This window comes from Neopelma chrysocephalum, unplaced genomic scaffold (assembly GCF_003984885.1).
Source record: "Neopelma chrysocephalum unplaced genomic scaffold, ASM398488v2 Primary Assembly neopelma1_147, whole genome shotgun sequence".
Taxonomy (NCBI): domain Eukaryota; kingdom Metazoa; phylum Chordata; class Aves; order Passeriformes; family Pipridae; genus Neopelma; species Neopelma chrysocephalum.
In genome coordinates, this window is record NW_020897809.1 from 823,762 (window position 1) to 849,864 (window position 26,103).

Here is a 26,103-nt window from a genome sequence, read left to right on the forward strand (position 1 = left end):
CTGACTTTGAAGGATGATGCGGGTTCAAGGCCTGCCAAAGTGCCTGTCACTGCATTTTTGCCACCAGCCTGGCACAAGAGCTGAGAGTCCTGTCCCAACAGCCCCTACAAACAACTAGGGAACAATATCTGTGTCTTTCGTGGGCTCCTGGAGGGGATTCTGTCTTTGATCTCTTTGCACTGAATACCACACTCTTCTATAATATTTCCCACAAATACAAATCCAAGTATTTTTTTCCCAGACAGGAAATAAATATTTATATACCTTCATTTTCCAGATCTTCTTCCTCTCCAGTATAAAGATCTCACCATCTCTAGTATCTGTTTGGTTCAAACTAAGATGGAACTCTTAATCCCTCACCCTCCAGTCTTAACTCTGTTGTCATCCCTCATTACTGTCATCAAGTTATCATTCTGCATTTAATCAGAACTGGATGTTGGCTTTTGGTTTTGATCTGGACTGCTCTGTAAGGTTGTCACATTGTTAAAGTAGGGAATTCTGATTCACTAGAAACTGTAAAATAAAATTTGGATTTTTTTTAAGAAGGTACAGCTTACTTCTGGCACAGTTACTGAAACAAAAAGAGTGGTAAAAATCCAAGTGTATAATAGGTTGGACTAGAGAGGTGCATTGGTCTTTCCTGGCCTTAAAAATCTTTTAAGATACCATTTTTCCCAGCCATACACATGACTGTTGCTTGCTTAGGCAGCATCCTTGTCTCAGATTTTTGACTCAGGAATTTTGCCCTCTTCTGCTTTTTCAGAATGCTGCCCATTTTTTTTTGAGCCCATCGCTTTGTCCATGGCACCCCTTTCACAAGTTCCTCCTTTTCTGTTACACCAAACAAAGTCTTTCTCTTCTTCCCCCCCTTCCCCCCACAGGGCCTCTGCCTGTTTTTTTTAGAGCAACAAATTAAAAATGCATATATTCCCAATGCTAAATAAATATAAAACTACCTCAGAGAGGGATTACAAAGAACATTCATATTTAGAGCAATAAATGCATCCTAAAAAAACCAGTGTATCTCATTATTAAAAAACATGGTCCAAATGCTACACTCTTCTTAGATATCTTATTTGCTGCTTTGGAAGTTTTGCTTGATAAAAGCTGCAGGATTTGTTTCAATAACAAAGTGCTAAACTCAGAAAACTTTCTGAAATAGAGAGGCTTGTGCAACCCCACCCTTCTGAAATGACTACAGATTGGCAGAAGGCCCAGTTAATTAAACTGTTAATTAGAAAAGCGTGAGAGAATGCACTCTGCCAGGAAATGTAGAAGCCCATTTGTTACTTGCTGTAGCATGACCAGAAGAACACTATTTTAGCAAGCAGCTAACTAGGGAAAGGAGTACCTTTTTCAGCCACGGACAGGTTGGGATCACTGCAAGGTTTGCATGGTCCAATCATTTGCTGGATCAAGGCGCGCTGGAAATTTGGAGGCTAAGGGAGGAAAAGTCAGCAAAGAAGAGTTAAAAGTCACAGACCAGCTGGGGCAACACGGAGGCTTTCTGTTCACTTCTCTTAAGCAAAGGAAGTTCATCTAAAGGTTTAAAGGGAACCCTCGGCTGTGCCTGCATTGGCAAATCCTGCAGTGCAATGGCAGTGGGTCTCCAGGGTGTGACAGTGCTGAGGGCCCGCAGTCCCTGCAGCTTGTGTTCTCTGGAGGAGTTATTTCAGACTAGCTCTAGCCTGCCCTTGTGCCCTTTATCACCTGGAATGCACCCTGGGCCCTTCTGGAGCTTACCTTTGGCTTTGGTTTTGTTTTAGTTTGCATGCTCTGAGACAGTTCTCTGAGGTGAGCTGAAGTGGACACGATCAGGAGATTCCCTTCAGAAGTGCAGGCTGGGGCCAGTTTAAATGCACACTCTGAATTTTTCAATTTGTCCAGAGACAAATGTAGATGTGGGCACAGACTGTTTGGAGACCCTCTATCAATATATTATTTCAGCCCCTCATGGTTTTTTGATACCTCTGGAAATCACCATAAAGCTATTTAGAATCAACTTTGAGGCTAGACTGCAGGATGGCTGTGGTTCTAAAAAAATGAATAAATAAAATGGTATGATGACTTGCAGAGGACCAGGGCTTACAGGATAAAGTTGGGAAGTAAGATAAGGAGAGCTCATTTGTACAGGGTGTATCTGCAGTTTTAACAGTCATTACAATTTGTATCACTTGACTGCCACAGTGGGTGACTCCAGGGAGGGATTAATATGGAAAGTTCTGCGTCACCTCTGAAAATGATCCCAAGTAAGTTGCTGTGCTTTGCAAAAATAAAAAGGAAAGCGCTTTAAGGTTGTCAGAACCAGTAAATATAAAGTCACAGTTTCGGGTGGTTGAACTGACATAGAAAAAAACTGGAGCTGCTACCTGTCCATTTTCCATGATAGCTGCGGGATACATGGCGCTGCTGGGTCGGTCCCGGTGGGCTGGCAGCAACATCATCATCTCCCGAGAGTGCCGGTACTTATCTGGTAGAGAGGGAGAGCCTGTAAACAAGTGAGAATAATCACGTACACGGGACAAACAACAGCCAGGCCTCCGCATGCCCAGGGATTTAGGCCTCCTGTGCAATAGTTCGGACGGATGATCTCACAGGACTCAAAAGAACATGGTGCCGAGCCCACTAAGCAGCTGACTGTTGGTGGGTGCATAGCACGAGGATGGAGTAAGAACTGGCTTGTTATATACAGTTAAGGACATAGCACGAAAGGTGTGTAAGGTGTATGCATCCCTAGTTGTATGTTGCAAAGTGCTTCCTCTTAAACAAAGTAAAGAGCGGGCATCTGTGTGGAATCAGCTGTGGCTGTGCTGTACAGTGCCTAATGCTCCCCTGCCCTCATAAAGTATTGCAGAGTAACAGAAATGCCTTAATATTGTACGTTTTAGGACTGAATGTGGAAGAAAGGGATAAAAGCTTGAGATACACCGTTCAGTGAAAGCAGGAAGCTATAGGAAGGTACTTCATTCCTCAGTTCTGCTAGAGATAAGTGTTACCATTTAGTTGGTGATACCTTGGCCAGCTTCCTCTTGTTAAAGCAAAACAAAGCCCAAATATAAACAGAATTTTCCTTAAGTGTAAGTGGCACTTTGCTTACAATGCTGCTGTAATGATGATTACTACTGAGGGTGTTGCTATAGTGAGCCCTTTTATGACACCAGGACATTTACCAATACTTACAGTTATATAGTAGGAATAGGCTTAATTCATCTATCTGTGTAGTTGTTTAAGATACTGGGGTAATTCATGTAAACAGCTTCCTGGCAGGTGGAATTACTTGGGACTCATGTCCTTCAAGATGAGTGCCACGTAACAATATGCCTTCTGATGTGCAACAGCTGACAATGGGTTTGCCAGAAGAATGATTCTCATTAGTGACTTCCTGAAGTCTGACACTACTGATACACACATCCCTTGGGATGCACAGTATTAGGCAGGAATTGATGTTCTGAAGCTGCTGAAGTGAGCTTTAATTTGCACTGATTGTTTGATTGCGTCACAGACACGCACTGAACAGATGGCAGCACACAGCGCATTACAGAGCCATGCTGGCTTTTGGGGAATACATGCCCCCTTTGGCAAACTTCCACAACCACACACATTACCTGGACAGCACTCCAACATATGAGCAAAGGCATTGGTGCTGGTTGATGCAGCTTTTACCCCAGCAAAAGCAAACATGCAGTTTTTGGGACTGATATTCAGCACACAGTGGAAGGAACAATGTGTCCAGCAGAATGCAGGATAAGGTCCTGTAATTGCAACAATTCCATTGGGGGGGCAGATGCCAGATTAATCTACGCCCCCACTCCAACATGAACAGCCATAGAGTATCTGCATTCTAGTCCCGAACTCATTTTCTCCCCAGACATAGAACAGAAACATAATTAGACGACATTCTTTGCTCTTATGTACAACATCAGCTTGGAGAACACAGTGTTAACGCTTTGTGCTGAGTCTTTTACTCACAGGTCACAGATAGTCCTGTTCTGCAGGACAAATGTAAAGATGCTGAACTTTTAGGTGTGCCCAGAACTACAGCACAGCACAACCTACACTTTACCCTTTTCATTTATCTTGTCATCCTTGCTCTTTTATATCAAAGTTGCAAACCAGCTCTGTGCTGTCAATTTATAAGGGATTACAGTTTCCACAGACCTTGCATTTCATGACGTGAAAAATCCCACATGTGCTAGCAGAGTCTAGTTTAAAAAACAGCTCTGCTGTTTGCTACCCTAAATTTGTAATTGACTATAGCTATAAAAATTTTAAGAGACTATGTCAAGTGTCCAGTCTGCAAACAAAATTAAGTAGGGCTGCTTTGGACAGGTAGAGAGCACAATCACCACAGCTCTTTTCAGGGACTGGCAAAACTTAAAAAGCAAAGTCAAAAAAAGGCTCTTAGAAGCTTCCAGAGCAGTCAGTGGCCATATAAAACACTGCAGCATGTGGCAGGGCTGACTCCTTTTAGCATGTAGCTTGGTGCACTGGGTGTGTGCAGCACTGCAGGCACTTACTAATGAGAAAGGAAAACCTGTGCTGAAGCCAGAGGTAGTTTTTCTTTTTTAATTATAAATATGTTAATCCACTTGTGACAAGTATTAGTTTTAAGGAATGAAACTGAACATTAATGTAGTTAAACTCAAACTCATTGAATCTTTTCTCCTGATTCATCACTTCCATTACTGTTATGAAAACGGTTTGCTCCTGCACCAAATCATAAGGTTTTTGCTTTAAAAAGGCAGTTTTAATGTAAGTATATGGATTCTTGCAAAGTGCTGAGTAAGACACCAGGACTTATTTTCTACATTTTAACAAGGGGCTGTGTTGAGGAAGCAGTAGGGATGCCTTAAGAGGTATCAAGTATCCAAGTGGGAGTTGCTTTTCGAGTGCATCAGAGGAGTCCCAACCACATTTTAAATTAAATTACTGGAAAAAAACCCCTAACTCATTCATAGCTCTTTCCCGGCCCTTTTGCATTTAATTTTCTGCTTAACGAACCGTCTTGTACAATCTCTTAACTCCAGTAAGGTTACAGCAGTGCCTCATGAGTCACCTCAAATGAAGCCAAACCAAACTGAACTTATTGATCCTCCACACGACAGTGGTGCTTTCCTGATAGGGAAGAAGCTACACAAGGGTCAAGCCAGGTGAAAACTGAAAGATACATATTTGTAAAAATGAGTAACTGGTAATGTCTTTATTATTAGCACAGAATTAGAAAATTCTTACTGTGTTCTGATTTCAATTCTATTTAAGACGTTTGCTGTAATTTGTGTATATTATAACTACCGTAAATTTTGGTGCCTTAATCTGCTGTTCAGTGATACAATCAAGCCATTGATCTACTTTCCTGATGACTATCCTTGACAATTTTTTTATTAATAGCTTTATTATTTTCTCTGGACAAGCCGAATAATCCCCTGTCTTGCTGTTTTAAAATCAAAGAAAGGGTCATTTTTTGGAAGTGGAGAACTGAAAGTACAATTTAAATTCCTGCTGGATTTTTAATACAAATGGCCATGGCTTCCTTTGGTCACTGATGGAACTACTCTGTATTATAAAAGATACCCATCTCCTCAGGAAAGGGGTATGCAGTTAAACAGAGGAGGTGGTATAAGTACCTGCATAGTGGGATAGTGGTTTTTCACCTCCACATTAACATTTGAATCAATGAGAGAAGCATTTAAAAATCAGGTAAAATCCTAGAACTCCTACCTAACTGTGCTCAGGTAAAAGCCACAAGTGACAAAGACGCAAAGTTGATAAATTTAGGTGGCCTGTACGAAATGAATTGTTGGCCTTTGCACACTTCCCATCTGACAAGTGTTCAGCTGCAGCATCGTGACTATCATAGCTTTGTTGGCAGTCTCAGCAGAAAGGCCAAGGGTTGGATGGGTCATGGAGACTGAACTATCCTCTCACCTCTAGAGGTGGTCCCTCCAGGACAGAGATGAGGCACATGGGTGGGGGCAGCGTGGGGGAACTTGCACGGCTGCCGCCCATGCTGTATCTGTTCTGTGGGTAAATAGAGGGCTTCAGCCTCCAGTGCGGTCAATCCAGCACCTTTCACCAGCGCTAAATTAAAAAGAATATAAATAAATACCAAAAAAAAAGGAAAAAAAAAAAAGAAGGATAGAGGTGCATTGGCAGAGCTGCACATGTAATGTCTGTGAAGTACCTTGCTCCAGCCAGTGACACTGGAATCTCATTTTCACAAGCATCAAATTCACCCAGTTAAAAAAGAAAACAAAAGGAAAAATCACCAAGGAGAAGAACAAAGCTCTATTACCACAGTGGAATTTAAGTGTAAGGGCTTTTTCTTGTTAAGAACAGCTCCATTCCCAACAGCAGTGTCGTAATAACCAGAACAGTGACTGGCACACTGGGAAACACAGAGAGCATCTGGGACCTTACTACAAGTGAAATCCCATAACGAGTGGGTAATGTCTGAATGCTGTGCTCACATAACTTAGAAGTGAACAAAACCAGCAAAGAATAAATACTGTATTGTAGTTATATAAATATTTTTCAAACTCATTCCTTTTATTGTTTCCCATTTGTGGTCAGTCTGGGTCCCATCCCTGGGAGGTGCTGTTGGCTCACCCAGCAACCCATTCATTCCCTTTGGAGCATTCATCCCCTTGGTTTCCAAGCAACAGTGAATAATACCGTAAAGAGGGAAGCTGGTGATGCTGTGCAGTCATCAGGCTCAGAAAGACTGTCACAGCCTGTCACTGGGAGCCTGTCACTGGACTTCTAAAGTGGAAAACAGCGTGAAACAGTAGGAGCACCAAACCCCCTCAGATCCCCCAAAACATTCACTGAGGCACATCCATTTAGGGACGTCTTCCTGGCATGATAGCCCTGTCCTCAGTTCCATCTTCTTTTCCTGTTACACCACTTTCACCTGGTTACTTTACTATTTATCATTATTTTCCTTCCAGCCCTTGGTAATTAGTGCAGCTATCTGCCTTTATTTGAAGATGTTCCCTTCCCACTTTCCTACTCCATCTGATCCTTCAATTAAATCACTTTGCTGCCTCTGTGTCAGTCAGTTAGAATTTCACTGCCAGACTGAGCAAAAAAGCCCCAAGCTGGCTTGAGAGAAAGAGCCCTTCTCTGTATTCTCCATCCATCAGGAGACATGGAGTTCCCCTGTATGGAAAAAAGGGTGAGATTAAAAATATCAGCCTCTATCTCTGGCTATATCCTGGACATCTTCTCCAGATGCCTGTGAAAAGAGGTGTAGAACCTGCAACGGAGAATCCAAAATGAGAGGGAAAAAACCAAAACCTTGAATAGAAGTTACAAAAGTCAGGAGATTGCATGGTGTTGTTTTGCTTCAGCTCCGAGGCTTGGGAAGAAAATGATTAGCAATATCAAGACCAGCTACTGTAATACAAAGGCAATATGAGTACCCCAGAGTCTGCTTTTACATTTTTCCTTTCTTCAAGAATTTCCCAGCAGGGAAGCCCTTCCTTATCTTCAGTACTTAAAATTCATATCTTTCAACATTCATCCTGTACATACACTTTTGTGTACATACATGTCTGCTAAACTGCCTCAAGACCTTTTTTGTACCATAATTTCATTGCACATGTAAAATGATTTATTTGCCTTTGTCTTCATGATCTCTCTTTTAAGTACTATACCAAGGACTATTCTTGTTTTCCTCTAGACTGCCTGCCACAATTTTGTGGCGGAACAATGGAAATCATTATGGAATTCAACTGCCTGAAACCAGCATGTATTAGAGAGAGACATTCCAAATACTGCTGAAAAAATTATTAAATCTATTTCTGGAGAATGAAAACATTTGTAAAGAAATAATTATTGAAGAGGCATTTACATCTCCAAAAGAGAAACAGTGGTACACTTATAGGTGGTCTTTCACCAGTAAGTCAACAAGGCTGCCAGGTTTTGGGAACACCTGCAGGTGGCCCTTCCTGGGGCCTGTTCGTGCTTACCTCGAGCACTGGAAGGGGCAGAGTTAATCATCTGGGATGGTGCCGAGTGAGTGGAGCTCAGGCTGGAGGTGGAAGGGCTGGCCTGGGACGAGGATAAAACAGAGATGTTGGTGGCTGAGCCTTGGTACTTGGGCTTAGGGTAAACAAGCTGCAGGAGGCAGAGAAATCACTGAGGGAGAACTGAGAGGATCAGTGCCTTGGGGATTTACCTGTATTGGATCAGCCAGGGCAGCCTCTGCCCAGCTTCAGTGCAGGCCACTGGTAACCTGCTCTCAGGACTGTGGGACTCGTTTCACCCCCCAAACCAAGAGCAGCACTAACTGCACGTGCTGAGCAGGGCAGGTAAATAACACGTGGCAAAAATCTCGCTTTTGGAAAGCAGCGGTGTCATCGTGGACCGCAGGATCACAGTCACTGCAATAACACAGATCTCTTCCCAGGGCAAACCTAGTGAATCACTGCTATCTTTCTTGACCAGTGTTAGATTCTACCTATGCAGTTGAGAAAAATATCACTGGACAGATCCAAGCATGTGCATAGGTAAAGTACTGCTCCTAAGTGTAACCCTCCAGAGCACGTTCCGTGCCGCTCCCAACCACAGCTCCTGGCTGTGCTGGAGCTGTACCTGCATGTGGTACATATCCTCAGCAGTCTCCCCCACAGAGCTGTCTGTCAGGATAACCAGGTTTCCTGTTTCACTGGAGGTGTGGGATGACAGAGAGGATGAGGAGTGTCGGACTGAACCAAGCAAGTTCAGTGGGCTGGAAAAAAAACAGAGAGAGAGCAAGGGCATAATTACGTTTTGAACCTGTTTTAATTTGTGAAGCCTGACTTTTTCCAAGGTAGAAAGTACCTACAGTTACCTGCTGCTTTAGGTCACCTCTAGATGTCAAATACTTTTGAAAAATCGGGCCCAATAAACAAATCCATAAATGTGAGTAAATATGAAAGAACTGACAACAAGGTTACATGTAAGGCAAAACAATAGGTGGGATGTTGAATTTCAGAATCCAAAGTTAGGTTAACATCATGACCCTGGGAGCATATTTCTTTAAACAGAACATGCTGAAACCACTCTCATTTTTAATGCTAAAGTACAATGAGTGGGAGCAGCTTAAAAAAACATTCCAAAGGAAGCCAAACACAAGACACACAGGTCAAAATACAGTTTTCCTTATTGCATCCGTTGGGCCTCAGCATTACTGTTGCAGGCAACTTTGTAGCTGACAGTAAATTAATTAAGCCCAGCTGGTGTGCAGGATGCACCCTGATCTCACTCAGGTAATTAACTTTGTCTCTCTGAATCACATACAGAAATAAATAACATATTTTGTACACTATAGAATCTCCTAAGAACTAAAAGAGCCTTTACAAAGGGAGGAATTTTGAGGGAAAAAAATGTTATCACCCAGACACCAATTGTCAACTGCAAAGTCACAGAAATAGTAAAAGCTACTCAGTTTTAATATCGAAAAGAATGTCACCATCCTCCATTCATGGACTCGAGACCGAGTTTCCACAGTTTTTAATGCCAGGCTTTAAAAACAGCTAAACTACAGAGACCCACCAAGCAAAATAAACACAGAAGAATAATTAGCATTTTCAAATGAGCAATTTTGACTGGATATAAAACCCACTGTTATGTCCTGATAATCCCAATTTTTATCCTCAGTCATTAGCTCAGATTTTATAGATGGGCATTCAGTTTGAATAAGCACCCACAGAGTCATTTTCTGATGTTCTGATCATCCTTGTATTTGGCTTCTGATTTGATCAGAATTATAAAAAGCAATGATGTGAACATTTTTGATCCTTCAAAATGGGTACATATTGAGTTGGGTTTTAAAACATGAATGAAATTTTCCTTTTATGGTAGACAAGGACCCAGTTATTTGCTGTTGGCATAACAGAAGTTGGAACCTCCAAAGTCAGATTGAGTCTGGATAACTGAGTGGCAGATGTGTGCTTCTGCCCCTACAGTGAGTGAAGTGATGGAGTAACACCTGGAGGTGTCCAGCATTTGCTGCAAATTGGATTTCTCAACTTTTTTATTCCAATTCTCAAATTTAATAATTAGCACTGCATGAAGGCAAAAGGCATTTCTGCCAAAACTCATCCTGCCCCTCCTGCAGCGCTGTCAGCCACTCCTTAGATCCTTGACTCTTGGTGCAACAGTGTGCAGGGATCCTCGATACTTGGGCAGGAGAAGGGGGTACCTGTGTCGATGCACCAGCTTTATGCTCTCTGGGCTCATGGGTCCATGGGAAACCAGCACGTTGCTGCGGGGGGTGCTGGAGCCAGAACAGGCTGGGCTCAGCTTATCCAAACCAGGTAACTCCTGCAAAGCAAACAGACTTCAGCTAAGTCACTCTTGGAAAACTGCAAGTTTTCTTCATGTCATTCTACTCTTTTGAAGAGCTCAACATCCAACACTTCCTGTTAATCTTCCTCTGTTTTACATCATTTTCTGCTATACAAGACAGCAACTGAAAATTAAGCTTTACAGCTGCTCTGTGATACAACAAAGCACATGCAAATATTAACAATTCTTGTTTAAAGGCTAAGTTAATATATTTACTAGGACTTCCTTCTTGCACAAAAGTCAAGAATTCTTTTGGTAATTTGGCAGTCCAGTAAGTTGAATCAGTGCTGCACCAGCCCAGTTCTTTTGAGAACCTTACTGCAACTAATCATAACTCTGATTAATGTAAAATGGGAGAAGTGACTGTGAGCTTACATGGTACAGGCTGGATCTCATCATCTGGAACTGGTCTATCAGCTTCTTATGCAGGGGACGCATTTCAGGGTGTACAAATTTCTCATGGACAGCCAGACCCACTCCTAGGACATGTACCTGTGAAAATGTAACATCACAAACCCAAATAAATCATGTCTAAGAGAGAGAAGAGAAGCCTGTCCTGCAATTCTGTCAATGTCCAAGGAAGTGCTCTAAAATATGCCATTGTTCATTGCAAGACTGCTGATAATTAAGCAAGCCAAGGAATCCTGGCAAGTTCATACTACTCCAGCAAATACTTTAAGTGTGAGACAAGTACATTTGTGTCACGTTGGATTGCTTTTTAAAGACATAACTGTAAAAAATTACCAGAGAGATTCTCTCTGGAGTGAACAGCATTATGCCCTCACACAGATAATGCCCTGTGACAAAAAAATGCCTCCTCCCAGTGCCAGGGAAGGGGTTGGAGTTGCCAGCAGAGATTTCTAAAAGGAGTTTCTGATAATGGAGCTGAACAGCAGCAGCGGCACATGCACAGTCACTCTGCCTGGTCCTCATTAGTTATTTCTAAAGGTCACTTCTTCAAAGGTCAAACATAAAATATTAGCGATTGAATGAGATTATATAAAGTCTCAGATGAAAGAAAATAGTGATAGCAGGCTTAAGATGTATGTAATTCCCTACATGATCCAAAGTCTGTACGAACAATAACTAATTAATCTTCAAACATCCTCCTGAGGATTGAAGGCAGATAAGCATTATCTTTATTTTTCAGATGGGGAATCTGAAACGCAGTTCAGTGATTTGCTGAAGAAACAGGCCTAGTAGCTCTATTCAGACTTGGGCACATTGTTTAATGGGGTATATCTTGCCAAACTTTCAGTTAAGAAGGATGTGATTATCTGATTTTCATTCCCATCAAAGCATCCTGCTGCTTTATCTATGAAGATGTCTCATGGAGACATTACGGAAAAATAAAACTGCAGATAATATAAACAGGCATTAAGTTTTCATATGTGGCTCTGCCATTCTAATCTCAAGCCTGACCTGTCCTGTCTCTGATTATCTTTGAAACTTGCTGGAAAGACATAATTCAAAATGCCAAATATGAATGGCAGGCTTGAAACGCAGCAAGATGTCTGTCAGATAATAAATGGAGACAACAAAACTAATGTACTTTTAGCTGAGCTTCACCTCACATCCTGTAAGGTGAAAGGCTTGTCATAATCTCCTTGCCCATCTCCCCTGTTTTTTGTTTCAATGTGTTTGGATCTCCTGTACCCAAACTCTGCTTTTGAATGAAGCAGTTTGATCTAATATGTTTAGACTTACTGCTGATGAATCCAGACACTGTTCTTTTTGCATCTGAAAAACAGTACCTGTTCCTGCATGAGTTCCTTCAGCTGTGTGATCTTCTCTGCATCTCCAGGGTGCTTTGTGATATAATCCTTATCAAAAAAGGCCTACAGGAAAAGGGAAAAAAAAGTACCTTTTGCTTACTGGCAGGTATTTCATCATAACTTGGTGTCAAAGGATGACAGGAAAAGGTCCAAAAATCTTATATTAAGATAACAGCAGAGCTTAATTTTATTGGTTTTAGCACTCTGGGATGCTGAGAAAATGGTCTTGGCACCTGAAACGATTCTGTTGAATCATGAATCAGACCAACTTTCCCCTTGTGACAGTGATGAGCAATACCACTAAGCCTTGTATCATCCAGTTATTTGAATTTTATATAGTTCCCTTCATATAACTGCCTAAAGTTTTACCCTAAACTTACCTTTTACAATGCTCAGTTTAAGTAACAGCTTGCCAGAGATTATGCTGGATAACAAATTGCATATAAGATCATTTCAGGGTTACAGTGAGTAGGCCATCAGCAAGGATAATGGTTCAATAGCATGAATTAGCATTCTTTCCTGATTCCAGGGCCAATCAGTCTCAATTATGAGTCCCACAACCCCTATTGCAAAATGACTTTATAATGTAAGCAGTATAAAAAAATCCGCCTCACTGTTTTACCTGCCAGCTGAGGATTTCCAGGTAAGCCAAGTGCCATCCTTGAGAAACCCCCGTCACCTGCACCTACTCCCACCCCAGATCCCCGCTCCACCTCCAGAGCCCCCTGTTGACACGTGGCTATGCAAGGACTGATGCAGAATAACCAAGTGGGGGATTTAACCTCATCTCTAGATAATGGACATGAAAATTTTTTATCTTATTAAGTCAAACTCTCTTTGAAACAGAAATAGAAATGAAATTGAAAAAGGGTGACAGTAAATTGGGAAGCAGAGCCTGGCTTACCTCCTGGTACCGCGCAATTCCCCCGTTAACAGCCGCATCAATCACCCCATTCAGACACATGCTGAGAAGATTAATGTTGCCGTGCATTTGTTTGTGCTGGTACTGGCTTATCAGTGTCCTCAGCTCCTGGTTTTTGTTCTCAACCACTTGAATGGCATTTTCCAAAGGACTTACTTCAACCTAAAAGGCAATAAAATATCCTTTAATTCCATGGACACTTCACCGAGATTTATTATCTTCTTTGTAATGAAATGATACCCTAGGATTGTTCAGTTCTCTTTGCTTTTACTGCTTTGTAGAAAATTAACTACATTAACAAACTTCACTGTTGGCAGTGCTGGATTTCAGGTCACTGAGTTGCGCTAACTTGTTTCTATATACTGAAGAAGTGGCAGCAATGCAATTATTCCCTTTTTTTTTTTTGGCACTGTCTCCATCGTACTGTTCCATTCCCTCACATAATTCCCCTGGTCACATTCAGCAATTATTTCCATCAAGTGGAAGAAAAAGGACGTACTTAATCCTTGATAAACTACATCATTTTAAACTGCAAGATCTCAGCCAAAGGAGTTTTGGCTATCCCATGTCCTCAGTAACCCATCATTTCAAACCCCAGTTACAGGAACTATGAACGTTACCAGTTCTCTTCTCTCCACTTCAAACCAACGGGAGATGCCAGGCAAACTGTGAGTCAGGGTCAGAGTGGTGCGTTCGATCCACAAGCTCTGCAAGGAGTAACGGAGGCTGTGAGGGACCCCGTGAATCACAACCGCGTCATCTGCACTCTTACTGCAGGTGCTAAGGGGGCAGCGTTCAGAAAAGAACACATTAACCTCCTGAGCACTAATTTTGTAGAATGTCTTGCTGAAAGTCACTTGAACAACAAACCAGGAATTCGGTACACAACACATTCAACATTTCTGTCAGTTTTTAAAGACTGACCACCAATTCTGTCATGGGACCCAAGAAGACATTGTGGACATATGTGGCAGTAAAAAAGAAACCCAGCTAAACAAAAAAGTCCTATCCTTGCTTCAAAATCCATTTCTCCTGGCACTAAAATAACTCAGCTTTAAACTGGAAAATGCTTTAATCAGGTCAGGAGTCAATCAGACCATGGACTCAACAGCTACTTGTAATTTGAGTTACTGTGGTATCTTTGGGCACCAAATCAGGATTACCTGAAAGGCATTATTAGCATAAAACAACAAGACAAAAATCACCTTGAAGAACTTAAACACTGCTTGGTCACTACTTCTACCTTAAATTCATTCTCCTTGTCCTTGGGGCCTTTGTGGAAGGGCCTGTCATAGCGGAATTTCCGGATGTTGTTGACTCGGTAAAAGCTCTTTATGCGATCCGGGACACGGTCCATTTGCAGCACGTCTATATTGTCTGGGATGGGAGTCACTGCATAGATCTGTAAATCTGTTCATTGTGCAGTCAAAGAAAGCTTTTATCGAGTGAAAAGCATGTGTTAGGAAAGACAAGCGGGAAACAGCAACCCATGGCAGCAGATTTCACGTGCTGACAGTGTCCTTATGGTTAAAGTCCTGCACAGTATCCTTGCTGTTCTCACACAAGCCAAACAGTGGTGTTCCCACAACTAAGCTCTCCAAAAGTCCTGCAGTCCCATTAAATATTATGTGGTTCAGTCCTTAAATGTGTAGAGTATTGTACTGGTTGCATCAAATCCCAGTGCAGGTGATCAGTGAGAAGAATGAGATTCAAAGGATTGGGGATAAAAAGGTTTATCAGTTTTAAAGAAAGGGAGACTGCAAAAAAATAATAATACTGAGGTAAAAACATAAACGTGATGGAAAACAGCACTTTGGAATCAGTATCTGTTCCCAACAAAGTATTGTCCAAGAGAAGATATTGGGAATACTTTTAATGACAAAAACTGTGCATTGTGGCAATGCTGTTGGTAAAGGATTAAAACACGGATGTGACCAAGCACAGCCCTTTCCCTTCCACATCAAACATGACCTGCATTACTCCCCTACTAAAAAGTGACTGTTCTATCCAACATCAAGTAGCACAACGAACCAATTACTGTCTGCTGCAGACAGAGCCTGGTTTTGTCCATATCCTCCATATCCAGCTCTACTCTGTGCTCTGCCACAGTTCCCATCAGTTTGCCCCTTCACAGAAGGATACACTGGGCATCACACTGCAATATGGAGTCATCGGGGTGGTTTGGATGCTGCATGGCAATGGCTTGTGGGAACTCGCTCAGCATCCTCTGCTGGAAGGCTTCCAGCCTCTCGTAGTCATGGCCCCGACACACATATTCTTTGTTCTGCAAGAAGAACAAGCATAAATTAGTCTCCTTAAAAGTAAGTTAAATTCTACTGGCTTTTATCTCACTGTAAATGTTACTGCTTCAAAACCAAAGATAAATGACAGTGTCAATATGCTAATGGGAGAGTAAAACTCGCATTTAACACAGCTGATGTATTTTAGTCCTTCCTTTTTCTTTACAATGTATTTCATCAGGAAGCGATGAATGAGGAGACTGTTCCACTGATCTCTCAACAGCACGATGCCTCTGATCCATGCACATGCAGCACTCAGTCCTGGGGCCTTTTCTTACTTGCTTTTCAGAAAAGGGACTATTTTTAATTGGACTGTACTGAAACGTATCAACCAAAACTTAAGTCACCAGCTTGGCTGTTTTGCACTGGGAAAGCTGCTGTCAAATACAATTTACACCAGATGGATAAAAGTCCTGAGGACCTCATAGAACAGAGGGAGATATATGTTTATCATTTTATCAGTTCTCCTTAGAGAAAAGTTGCAACAAACTGTTCACAAAAATTGCTGTTTAATCACTGCTGTATTATCACAGCCATACAACCCAGCTCTGATCATGCTGAACAATAACATGCTCAGGAACTCCCGGGTCTACAGCAGAGTAATATGGAAAAGCCTTACCAAGAATTCTCAGTGGCCACTTAGCAAATTCCCCTTCGGCCCTAAAAGCACTTTCCTCTTGATGAACAAAATTTCATTTCTGCTAATAATGGAAAGCTGCATTTAGATATGACTCTTGAGGCATTGAACCACTTGTGCAGAGCTCTCGGATGCTTTTTCAGCCATCTTGAACTCTCAACAGCAAGATTCAGGATTTCTAAAGTCCTCAGTGTCATAAAGATTGTATTCCAGTGTCTTAACCCTCACAAACCACAATTTTGGTTGGTATTAATGTCTCCTAGTGCAAGACCAATGAAAGCAGGCAAATTCTCTAATTCTGGTAGCTCATACACATAACAGTAACTAGAAGTACAGGGAGGTGTTTCATAAAACAAAGAATCTAACAAACCAGAACAGTTTCCTTCCTTTTATTTCTTGAATTTAGAAGCTGCAGTTTATGCAAGAATGTTTTGTTAATTGCTCTGGAAAAGGGATCTGGATGAGCAGGTCTTGATCTTGTAGCAAAATCAAAAGGAAAGCTGCAAAACCCACTCATAAAGCACAGTCAAGGAGTTCAGTTATCTTTGGCTTTGCATTTCACCGTTCTGGAAGAGCTCTCATGTCCCAGCTGTGACATGTGTCACTTCATGTGCATCAGCCACAGCAGCCAATGGACAGGGAGAAGAATCGCATGATGGAGCTTGACAGCTCAGTCTGTAATGCTCAAACTGTGCAGCTATTATTAAATCTGGAGTGAGTCCACGTTTGAAGGTGAATCTCTTCATAACATTTACTGCATTCTCTATTTTAGCTTTTCATTGCAGCAATCTAGAAAACTGTAAGCCTATAAATAAGGTTATTGTGATTCTAAAAATAATGCCCTGAAAACACCTCAAAGCTAAATTTAATAGACTTTTCAGACAGATGCCAACGCAAGATCTCATAATGAGGCTTGTCAGGCCTTACTTGAACTTCTAGTAGGTAGAAGATATGGACAGTTTTAATTTAGCTTTCATTTACTTATGTAGGAAGGCTAGAAAATATACGCAGAATTCATAGAAACATGCACAATGACTTTTCTGGACAAAGGGTCTTTGAAATCAAAGATGTAGAAAGAAGTGGTTATTTTCTGTCTTAAGCTATACAGTAATAGAAAAATAAACGAGAAAAGGGCTTGGAGTTATTTGATCACTTTAAATCACTTCCATATCCATTTGTAGATTTTAAATCCATGTAAATCTTTTTCTTCTCTAGAATAGCTGCTCCAATCACTTTACAGTGTGATCCATGCTGATGTGACTGCTAATGGGCTTAGTCCATGCTCCGTAGTGTGTGTGCTCTGTGGATCGTTAGGGAGAGAAAGGAGGAGGATGACTTTTAATGAGATTGCTACATTAGTAATCTGCTATCAGAAGTACTGCTACCAAATATAATTGCAGAATTAACAAGGATTATAATTACGTACACTCATGTTCGCTGGTGATGGCTCCAGCCGAGGATCCACATTGTTACAGCACAAAGAGTCAGGGCTGGGCATGGAAACCTCCAGCAAACACACTGGCCATGAGGGTCCCAGATAAAACTGAGGATCCACAATTTAAAAAGCTAAGCTACAGTCACTGGCAGTACTTCAGACATTAGGAAGACTCATGTGCCATGATGACTTTGTTTGTCATTCATTTTCTGAAACATCTGTTGTTGGATATAAAAAAAGAAATCGCCGGTTTTCTCTGGAGATCTTCATGAAAGGGCAGATCCCTCTTCACACTGCAGCACCTGTCCTTGCCTCGGATCCCTCTGCAGGGTGTTCTGCACACTGCTTCAGGCTGCTGCACTGTAAGTGCTGTGAGGAGCAGCTGAGGGAGCTGGGGGGGCTCAGCCTGAAGAAAAGGCAGCTCAGGGGGGACCTTCTTGCTCCCTACAGCTACCTGAAAGCCAGGTGGGGGTCGGTCTCTTCCCCGGTAACAAATGACAGGAAACGGCCTCAAGCTGTGCTAGGGGAGGTTCAGGCTGGACATAAGGAAGAATCTCTTCCCTGAAAGGTCAGGCATTGGAAGAGGCTGCCCAGGGAGGTGGTGGAGTCCTCATCCCTGGAGGGGTTCAAGAATGACTGGACGTGGCACTCAGTGCTTTGGTTTAGTTGACAAGGTGGTGATTGGTCACAGGTTGGATTTGGTGATCTCAGAGGTCTTTTCCAGCCTAAATGATTGAGTGATTCCCTGATTCTGGCACTGTTCATCTTCAAATAACACGAAGTCACCCTTTATCCACTGGTATTTTCCTCTCCATGACTAATTCCATCTTGCTTTACTGCCCCTGCCCGTGTTTCCATTATAAGAGTGTAATTAAACACCAATCTTGAAATCCTAATTAAAAAAACCAAATGACTTCATAATCAGAGGGAATTTTAAGAGTGCAGTTTTCAAGGCTTGGCTTTGTGTGGCTTCATACTGTGTAACTTGAGTGGTGCCACTGCTTGTCAAACCATTCCTTTAAAGAGAACACAAACCATGCACCTTCAGTCCTTGAAAGCTTCACGTTACCTTGTCCTGTCACACTCGATGGCATCTACCATCAATTTTCAGGCAGCTCCTGGAGCAGTTGTCAGATTACATTTCTTCCTTGCTCTGAACTAGCAACAAGACATTGTATAAACAAATACCCATTGTAAGTCTGATCCCTCATTAGGAAAAGAAGATAATTTCACTTTTTTGATGGACTGCAGACCCAGCTGATGCTGTACACACCAGCAGGCAGTGAGCTCCAAGTGGGGATGTGTCCAGAGGAGGTGTTTGGCTTTCTGTTGAAAGAGGAAATTTTTGCTTGCAGATAGGATGGGAGTCATCAGGCTGGGGTTAGAAGTCTGTCATGTGAGACTTTTTAAAGCATGATAATTTGGGATGATGAAAATCGGTTAAGTAATGACCCAACACTGCTGCGATACAGCATTTTGCTTAATATAGAGGCAATTTGTGCTGCATCTGCAGATCGTCGAAAATACACATAAGCATGAGTCAAATTTCTGATCTCTGTTCCCAAGAACATTCCCAATGGACCATATGCTCCAGTTCAGCCAGAAAGCTGTTTTCACTAGTGCAGAGGTGAAAAATAAACTGCATGGCAGACACAGTATCTCCAAAACAAAAATACAAAGCCTCAACAGCTACTCTGAGTCTGGTCACTTTGTCACATTTTGTGTAAGTCTGGCTTACCCGCAGGAAAAATGGGAATTTCCGACCATAAAACCCAACTCTGAAAAACTCTGGTTCCAAGCGCTGCTGTTCCATGATATTGTCATAGTAGGTAGCTTCCATTTTCTGAGGAGGAAAGGGATAGCTGCTGTCAAGACTCTTAAAGCTGCACTACATCAGAATCTCAAGACTCATTAAAATATTCTATTACTCTTTTACCCCCAGAATTTTTAATGAAAAGACCAGAATTCTGTTAAAGATAGAAATTATTAATTAAGCCACTCTGTGTGGTGGAACAGAGTAGAGTATCACCATACTCATTTTACGTTTTGAGAGATAACATATGAGCATTTTCTGTTGTATCTCATTTAAAATTGAACAGGTCTTGAATGTTATTTTCTTTGCATTGCAGAATTAATGGCAAAGCTGAGATTAAGATCCACAGGCTCACAGCGTCCTATTCTCTCCTACAGCTCAAAATCCATACCACTGCCTAGCAAATTACATCAGTTCAATTTGGTTTGCCTTAATTGAGTTGAGGGGCATGAAAAAGGATGAAACAAAATTAAATCTTCTACAGCTCCATGCACCAGAAGGTTTAACATGGAGGAAAAAGGGGGTTGGAAAGAGTAAAAGGACTTTTCTCTAGTTCCAATCCCTAGTTTTGTGGCACTGTGCTAACATTTATATCAGGAGTAGGATTTCTAGACCCATTGCCAAACTGAACCTCAGCTGAAAGGCTCACAGGAATTGCACTGCAGTAAAAAGATGGCTCTTTAAGGAGAAGAATCCCTTGGACACCATCGCTTCCACTGCAGGGAACCCTAACTCAGAATATTGCATCCAGGGTTTGTGCTCGGTTCCCACACACATTAACTCCTTTTCTAAAACAGAGAAAGTCCCAATAACATTGCAGGAAGCATAAAGGAATGTGGTGATGGTGTGAATGGCACACAGAGGGCACAGCCAAGCTGGTCACCCGTGCTCTCCTCGGGGCCATTTCGGAGAAAACACGTTCTTCAGAAGAGCAGTTTATGAGACCTTGTTAGACAGGTACCTTCAGATTAGAATAAATTTGACTTCTAAAGAGAATTTAAACCACTGTGTATAAGAATACATCCACGCAGCATAAATCTCCAATTTGGATATAAGCATGCTACCCCAGGGGACAGGAGATATGAACTGTTTTCACATTCATAAAGCTTTTAAATAACAACCAGAACTTTGACTTTTTCTGATTAAAGCACGATGCTGCAAATGTGCCCTGATTTCATCACGTGTTTGGTTGTACCAGAGGACCAGATTCTCCTGAACTGATAGAATGCCATAAACATTTGCCTTCTCCATTATTTCTTTTTTGTCCATCTTATATCACCAAGGGATAAGCTGTCCTTGATATTTTTTGGAATTAAAATGAAATATATATTAAAAAAGGATATTTTATGCAAAAATATATGTAAATATGCAATTGCAATAGCAAGCCCATCTCCAGTACGTGTGCTGTCTCCATATATCCATAGGATTTTACTGCTGCCAGACTTAGGAATTATTTCAGTGGACCTACAAAGTCATCAAAACGAATCAATGGAAAGGAGTCACTGTAAATCCATGGAGCTCTATAGGGAATATGATTATTTTTTAAATTCAGAATATTCTGGCAGGAGGGCAAAACCCTCTGGGGAATGATATAAGAGCCTGCAAGGAGAGGAAGTGCAGTTACTTACCCGGATCCAGCTGAGGCTCTGATAGTCATAGAGACTCTCATACTGGATGGCCAGTTCTCGGCACAGCGGGATCCCAAACTCCCAGCTCTGCGAAGCCAAAGCAAATCACACTCACAGCAAACACAACGTTATTGCCAACTCAGCTGAGAGGAAGATGGGAACTCAATTTTGGGAATTCATTTGGTATGAAATGGCAGAGATTAGATGTGAAAATGTAACGTGATGAAACAATTTCCATTAAATATCGGATCAATTCCTTCTAAAAGATGGGAACAGAAGCATATGTTCCATGGAAATTATACACACATACTGCTTGCTCTGACAGTTCATTTATGAGACTGGGAACTTATTTGGAGAAAGATAATATAACTAACAATTTTTCTTCTTGCTAGACACCCCTTCAACCCACCCCCAACAGCTCCTTTGCTGGAGTACAGAGCTAGGGCTTGGCTCCACAGCAAAGTGCTCTCCCCTTCCCAGGCTGCTCCTTCCCGCTGAAAGCACAAAGTGTCAGGCAATGGGAACACTCCAGTACAGAGGCAAAACATCCTCAGAACGGACCTGCATTGTTGCAGAGCCAATATCCATACTCAGAACCGAAAGCAACACTCATTTCTTCAGCTCACAGTCTCATACAATAAATCCTTCCTAGCACATCACACTCATCACGCCAGAGGTCAGGAGGGAAGAGACCTGCTTTGGGCACACCCACACTGAGAGAAAGACTCCCCTGTTACCTCACTTGGCTTTCTGGAGTGCTCATTTACACTGAAATCTCCTCTTCCTTCACCTTTTACATGCATAGGCTGGAAGCCTTTTGGGGAGTGGCTGTTTCTTACCATACTTATTTAGAACACCAAGGTCTCAGCTGAACCTTTACTGGATTAATTTTTATTATGCATTACTGGGCTAACATGCCACTTGTTTTAACTGGGGCCCTGCTGTAGTGAAAACAAAATTAATGTGTGAGTTAACCTATCACCTTAAGTTTTAAGAATATTAATAGCAATATTGTAAATTACTGATAACAGTAATTAACAGCATTTATGCAGAATATTAGCACTGAATAAGGAGAGTTTTCTGGTTACAGAAACTTAAAAAAGTGAATCTCTACACTGTTTTAGTGTATGAAGTACTTCACAGTGTTTCCCTTTAAGCACACATTTGTAGTGTCTGCTCTGTCATCCTTACTATCAGGAAAGCTTTTTTTAATCTGAATAGCACAACCAGCAAGTGTAAGAACTTTTTTATTGAAAGAAGGTATATTTGTAAGAATTAAAGAGACAGAAATAATGATCTGACAACTCTTTAGCTTCAGTTAATCACAAAACCTTCCATAAGAACTTGCTAAATAAAAAATTATTTCAGAATCAATTTGGATATTCTGATAGCATTAGCAGTTTGGGAGGATGGGAGGGCTGAGATTTATTTAGATCAATACAATACATACAATAGGAAAGGAATTGAAAGACCAGTTACTTGACTACTTAGAATATTACTGAGGTATTTGTGATCTCAAATTAACAGGATTTTTGCCATGGGTTGTCAAAGTCCATGAAACACAAACTGATCCACTGAATTGGGATCAACAACATCAACCAATTTAGTGTTTAAATTTGCAAACACAAACACCACCGCACTTTTTTATAAGTTTAACATTCTTTACTGAGATATTATACATAGATTTTCAGTCCTCAGCTGATCTGTGCTGACTTGAAAGGATGGGAAAGTCTCTCCTAAAACATCTGGCCAGGAATAAATGGCTTTTTTCCACACAGTGTGAGCAGTCTCACTTCCAAATGGGATGCTGTGGCTAAAGCCTACCTAATTCTCTAATCTGCCTTCTGGACAGAAGCAGAAAGCTCACTGGCTGTCTTCCCTTGAGGTGACCTGAGAGATGGAACCTTTTCACGCTCCTTTTCTGATGTCAATTAAATGAGTAACATGTAACCACATCTAATTCCTCTTTATACCACCTCTTCTCCATGTACCTTGATACCATTCCTGTCATCCTAACTCAGGCTCTGTTTCAGTTAGGATTCCACCCTGAGAAATTCCACTGTGCTAGCTGAGTTCTGCTGATAAAAGGTGAGCTAAAGAAGTAAAGAAACACAACAGGTAATTTCTTGGAGAGAAAAGAGTTTGCAGATATTTAAGAGGAAAAGAAATTAATGGATATCCAAGTCACTGGGAGCCTCAGTTTTAAAATCTGTGATGTTAATCGGTAGCAGCTTCACAGCACAGAAATTTAATATGTAATTCCATGTGCTATGTGTGTCACTTCCCTCTTCAAATAACTTCCTAATGTCTCCACTGTTAATTCCCCTCATTACTGTTTTCTGCTTTGCTGACCTCAGCTCTGTGTGCATCTTCTGCAGTACTTGTAAGGCACGATGATGTGACATCTATTGCAGTTTCTCCTATGGCACCATCAGCTCTCAGTTGAGCACTGCTGACTGCACACCAGGGGGCTCAGGGAGAGGGAACCAACTCTTCTGCATGGCAGCCTTTATTTATCTACTCACATCCCAACGTGCAGATTTCTTTAGAAATACGGTTCACATGCGGCTACACAAGAGAAATTACTTCAAATGTTGGGTGTGGAGCACATGATCTAAAATTGAACTGCTTTGGGAACCCAGCTTTGGGTCTCTCTCAGCACCTGGCTGGTGCTAAGGAGGGGACACACTGCAATGCTGTGATGGGAGTTGGTCAGAGTTGTTAGTTAATAAAATCTGGCAGTGAACTGGACAGAGGAGGGTTGGGTAGTTTTCAAGCTATTGCTGTGCAGAAGCATGATCAGTTGGGTTCAAACTGTTCTGTTCACAGTCTTGTTCAACTAGAAACCCTAGAGTTTTAACAGACAAAATCATAACTGTGAGTTAAAAATACCTTCATTTCAAGTTATGCTCTTGCACACGCTGCCAGCTGAGCCATAAACCAATTCAAAGGATGGTAGAAATCAGCAGGAAGGGGCACATGACCAATGAAGACTAAAAAGGGCTTTGGAACACCCTGTTCCTTCCCAACACAGGGCTGCTGCCAACAGTACTGAGAGTGGGAGTCCCTCAGTTCTGCACCCACTGCCATGGGCCACACCACAAGACAGTCTTGTGGCCAGTTTTCCCCCCACTGCTGTGCTGAGAAAATTCTCCTCCTAACAAATGCAGAAATTTTACACCCTTTTGATGCTGCCTTGACCCCCTCACTTGGTGGAAGAAGCCAGGAACAGCATGAGAAATGTAACTGGAAATGCAAGTGAAGGACACAAGAACAAATCCCACTCTGCAGGACCTGAGGGGCCACGTCAAGGCAGTGCAGGAAGAAACTCAGACACAAGTTGAGGGAAGCAAGTTTCTTCCATTCCCTGAGCTGTTCCCTGTCACAAAGCAACAGGAAGAGGGCTGAAAAGAAGGATTTGGCTTCTCAGCCTTTCACTTCCACAGTGTGAGTGACATACACACTGCTCAAGTGGATTATTTAATCATTCAGCTACCATTTGTAATAAAGGAGGATTAAAAAACAAAGTCAAGTAATTCCAAAAACATCCTCATGAGGTTAACACTCTATAATCTGCTAGGAGTTTTACAGCCTAATTACATCAGTCAAGTTTTTACTCCCCTTCAGTGTGTATATGGATTCCCTGTTTTTGTTGAAAATACAGGCTCCCTTGCTTTCCATACTCTCTAGATCATCTTTGTCTAGTCAGACAGTACAGTACTGCAGTATTTGCACAAGTCAGTAATTCCTTTTTAAGTGCAGTCTGGAAAACCCTGAAAAATTCTGAAATGGAAGAGAGAACCATATGCAGGGTTATTACAAAAGAACAATTCTGGCACACACACAAAAAAAATCTTAATTAATCACTTCCTCACAAATAGGCCATTTCTTCCTTCACACAGGAATCTGACTTCCTCTTGCAGGTCCTGTATAAAATGCCTGTGCAACTCTCTACTATCAGGGCTAGGAAAGAATTATCTGGAATGGCAGCCCCGTATGAACCAACTCACATTTTTATTTAATGCCACTGTCACTGCCATCACAGGCAAAACCAACCCCGAGGCACACATACAGATGTTATCTCCCAATAACATAAGCTGTAGGAATTTTCCTAGAGAAGGGAAAAATTTGAAAATACTCTAACAGATGATATCACTTTTAAGGTTCACCTCTGAAATGTTCCCAAAACGCCACAACACAAGGGACTGAAACATCTACCTCTGCAGTAATTGAAATAAAATATAATTAACTGTAGAAAATCCACACTGAATATGTGAAATTGAAATGGATTGATTTTCTTCTTGTGCAGTGGATGGAACTGCATTTTAATTGAAAATCACTTTAAAATAACAGTGACTCTGAAAGGACTTAAATCTTTTTTACTAAAGGGACTCCTACAGTGCTTTGCCTGCCATTTCCTGGTGTAGGTTAAGCACAAAACAAGTCCTAAAGCGAGTCATAGCACAGCAGTTTGCACACACAGCTACAAAATGCAATCCCACCCCTCAAAAGCTGAGGAACTGGCATCCTGCCACATCATCTGATCCAGGGCTTGGTTTAAAGCTATAAAATGTTTTGGTGTTTGTCCTGTTAGCCTCCCTAAACCATTCCAAATGCCATCATGAAATACCCATATCCTTTTTCTCATCAGTTTTTCTTTTTTTTTTTTTTTTTGCCCAGAGAGCCAAGAAGCAATTTATCAAGTTATAAAACCTTTTGATACAAATTTATTTCCAGACTACTGAACTGAGATGATGGCTTGCAAGCCCTAAGTCAGTCAGGAATAGGGAAGGAAGCTGCTGGAAGAGAGAAGAAGTTGGCATACCTTCCCTTTGTTGAAGTAATGGATAATCTTACGGCACAGACCTTCCTTACGTTGCCACTCTGACTGAGATGGATAATGCAGGAACTCTCTCAGAGGTCTGTCCTCCCACTGAAGCAACTCACAGTACAAAAGCAAAGTAAATGCAGCCTCTGTTGGAAAGGCAATTAAGGAACACCGAATCAATGACAGCAAATAAACACAGCCAGTATTGAAAGGTCACAGATCTGCTTCCTAAATAGTCTGTGATTTCTGATCTACAATGTGGGGGAAAAAATCAAAGTCTTAGAGGACCATTAAATGATTCAATTACTTAAAATAGCAGCACAAAGCTGTTTCCTATGAACTCGATTTTTAGGTACAAATCTGTCAAGTTTCTTTTTACCAGCTACTTGATTTAAATGCACAGTCAGATGTTCAGATATGTAACCAGATTTGG

General features: G+C 41.5%; 1 protein-coding gene across 1 annotated transcript in view; it reads right to left on the bottom strand.

Moving 5' to 3' along the window:
• Positions 1-26,103, bottom strand: part of DOCK3 (dedicator of cytokinesis 3) — a 182,691-nt gene that overhangs the window by 7,607 nt on the left and 148,981 nt on the right. The window contains exons 39-53 of the mRNA XM_027700784.1: positions 25,668-25,816; positions 20,843-20,929; positions 19,140-19,244; positions 15,172-15,313; positions 14,273-14,439; positions 13,650-13,736; positions 13,012-13,191; positions 12,087-12,170; positions 10,708-10,824; positions 10,187-10,308; positions 8,596-8,731; positions 7,971-8,052; positions 5,926-6,078; positions 2,370-2,488; positions 1,352-1,439 (exon numbers count right to left, since the gene is read on the bottom strand). Coding sequence (XP_027556585.1) covers positions 1,352-1,439; positions 2,370-2,488; positions 5,926-6,078; positions 7,971-8,052; positions 8,596-8,731; positions 10,187-10,308; positions 10,708-10,824; positions 12,087-12,170; positions 13,012-13,191; positions 13,650-13,736; positions 14,273-14,439; positions 15,172-15,313; positions 19,140-19,244; positions 20,843-20,929; positions 25,668-25,816 — 1,818 coding nt within the window. The remainder of the gene's footprint in view (positions 1-1,351; positions 1,440-2,369; positions 2,489-5,925; positions 6,079-7,970; positions 8,053-8,595; positions 8,732-10,186; positions 10,309-10,707; positions 10,825-12,086; positions 12,171-13,011; positions 13,192-13,649; positions 13,737-14,272; positions 14,440-15,171; positions 15,314-19,139; positions 19,245-20,842; positions 20,930-25,667; positions 25,817-26,103) is intronic.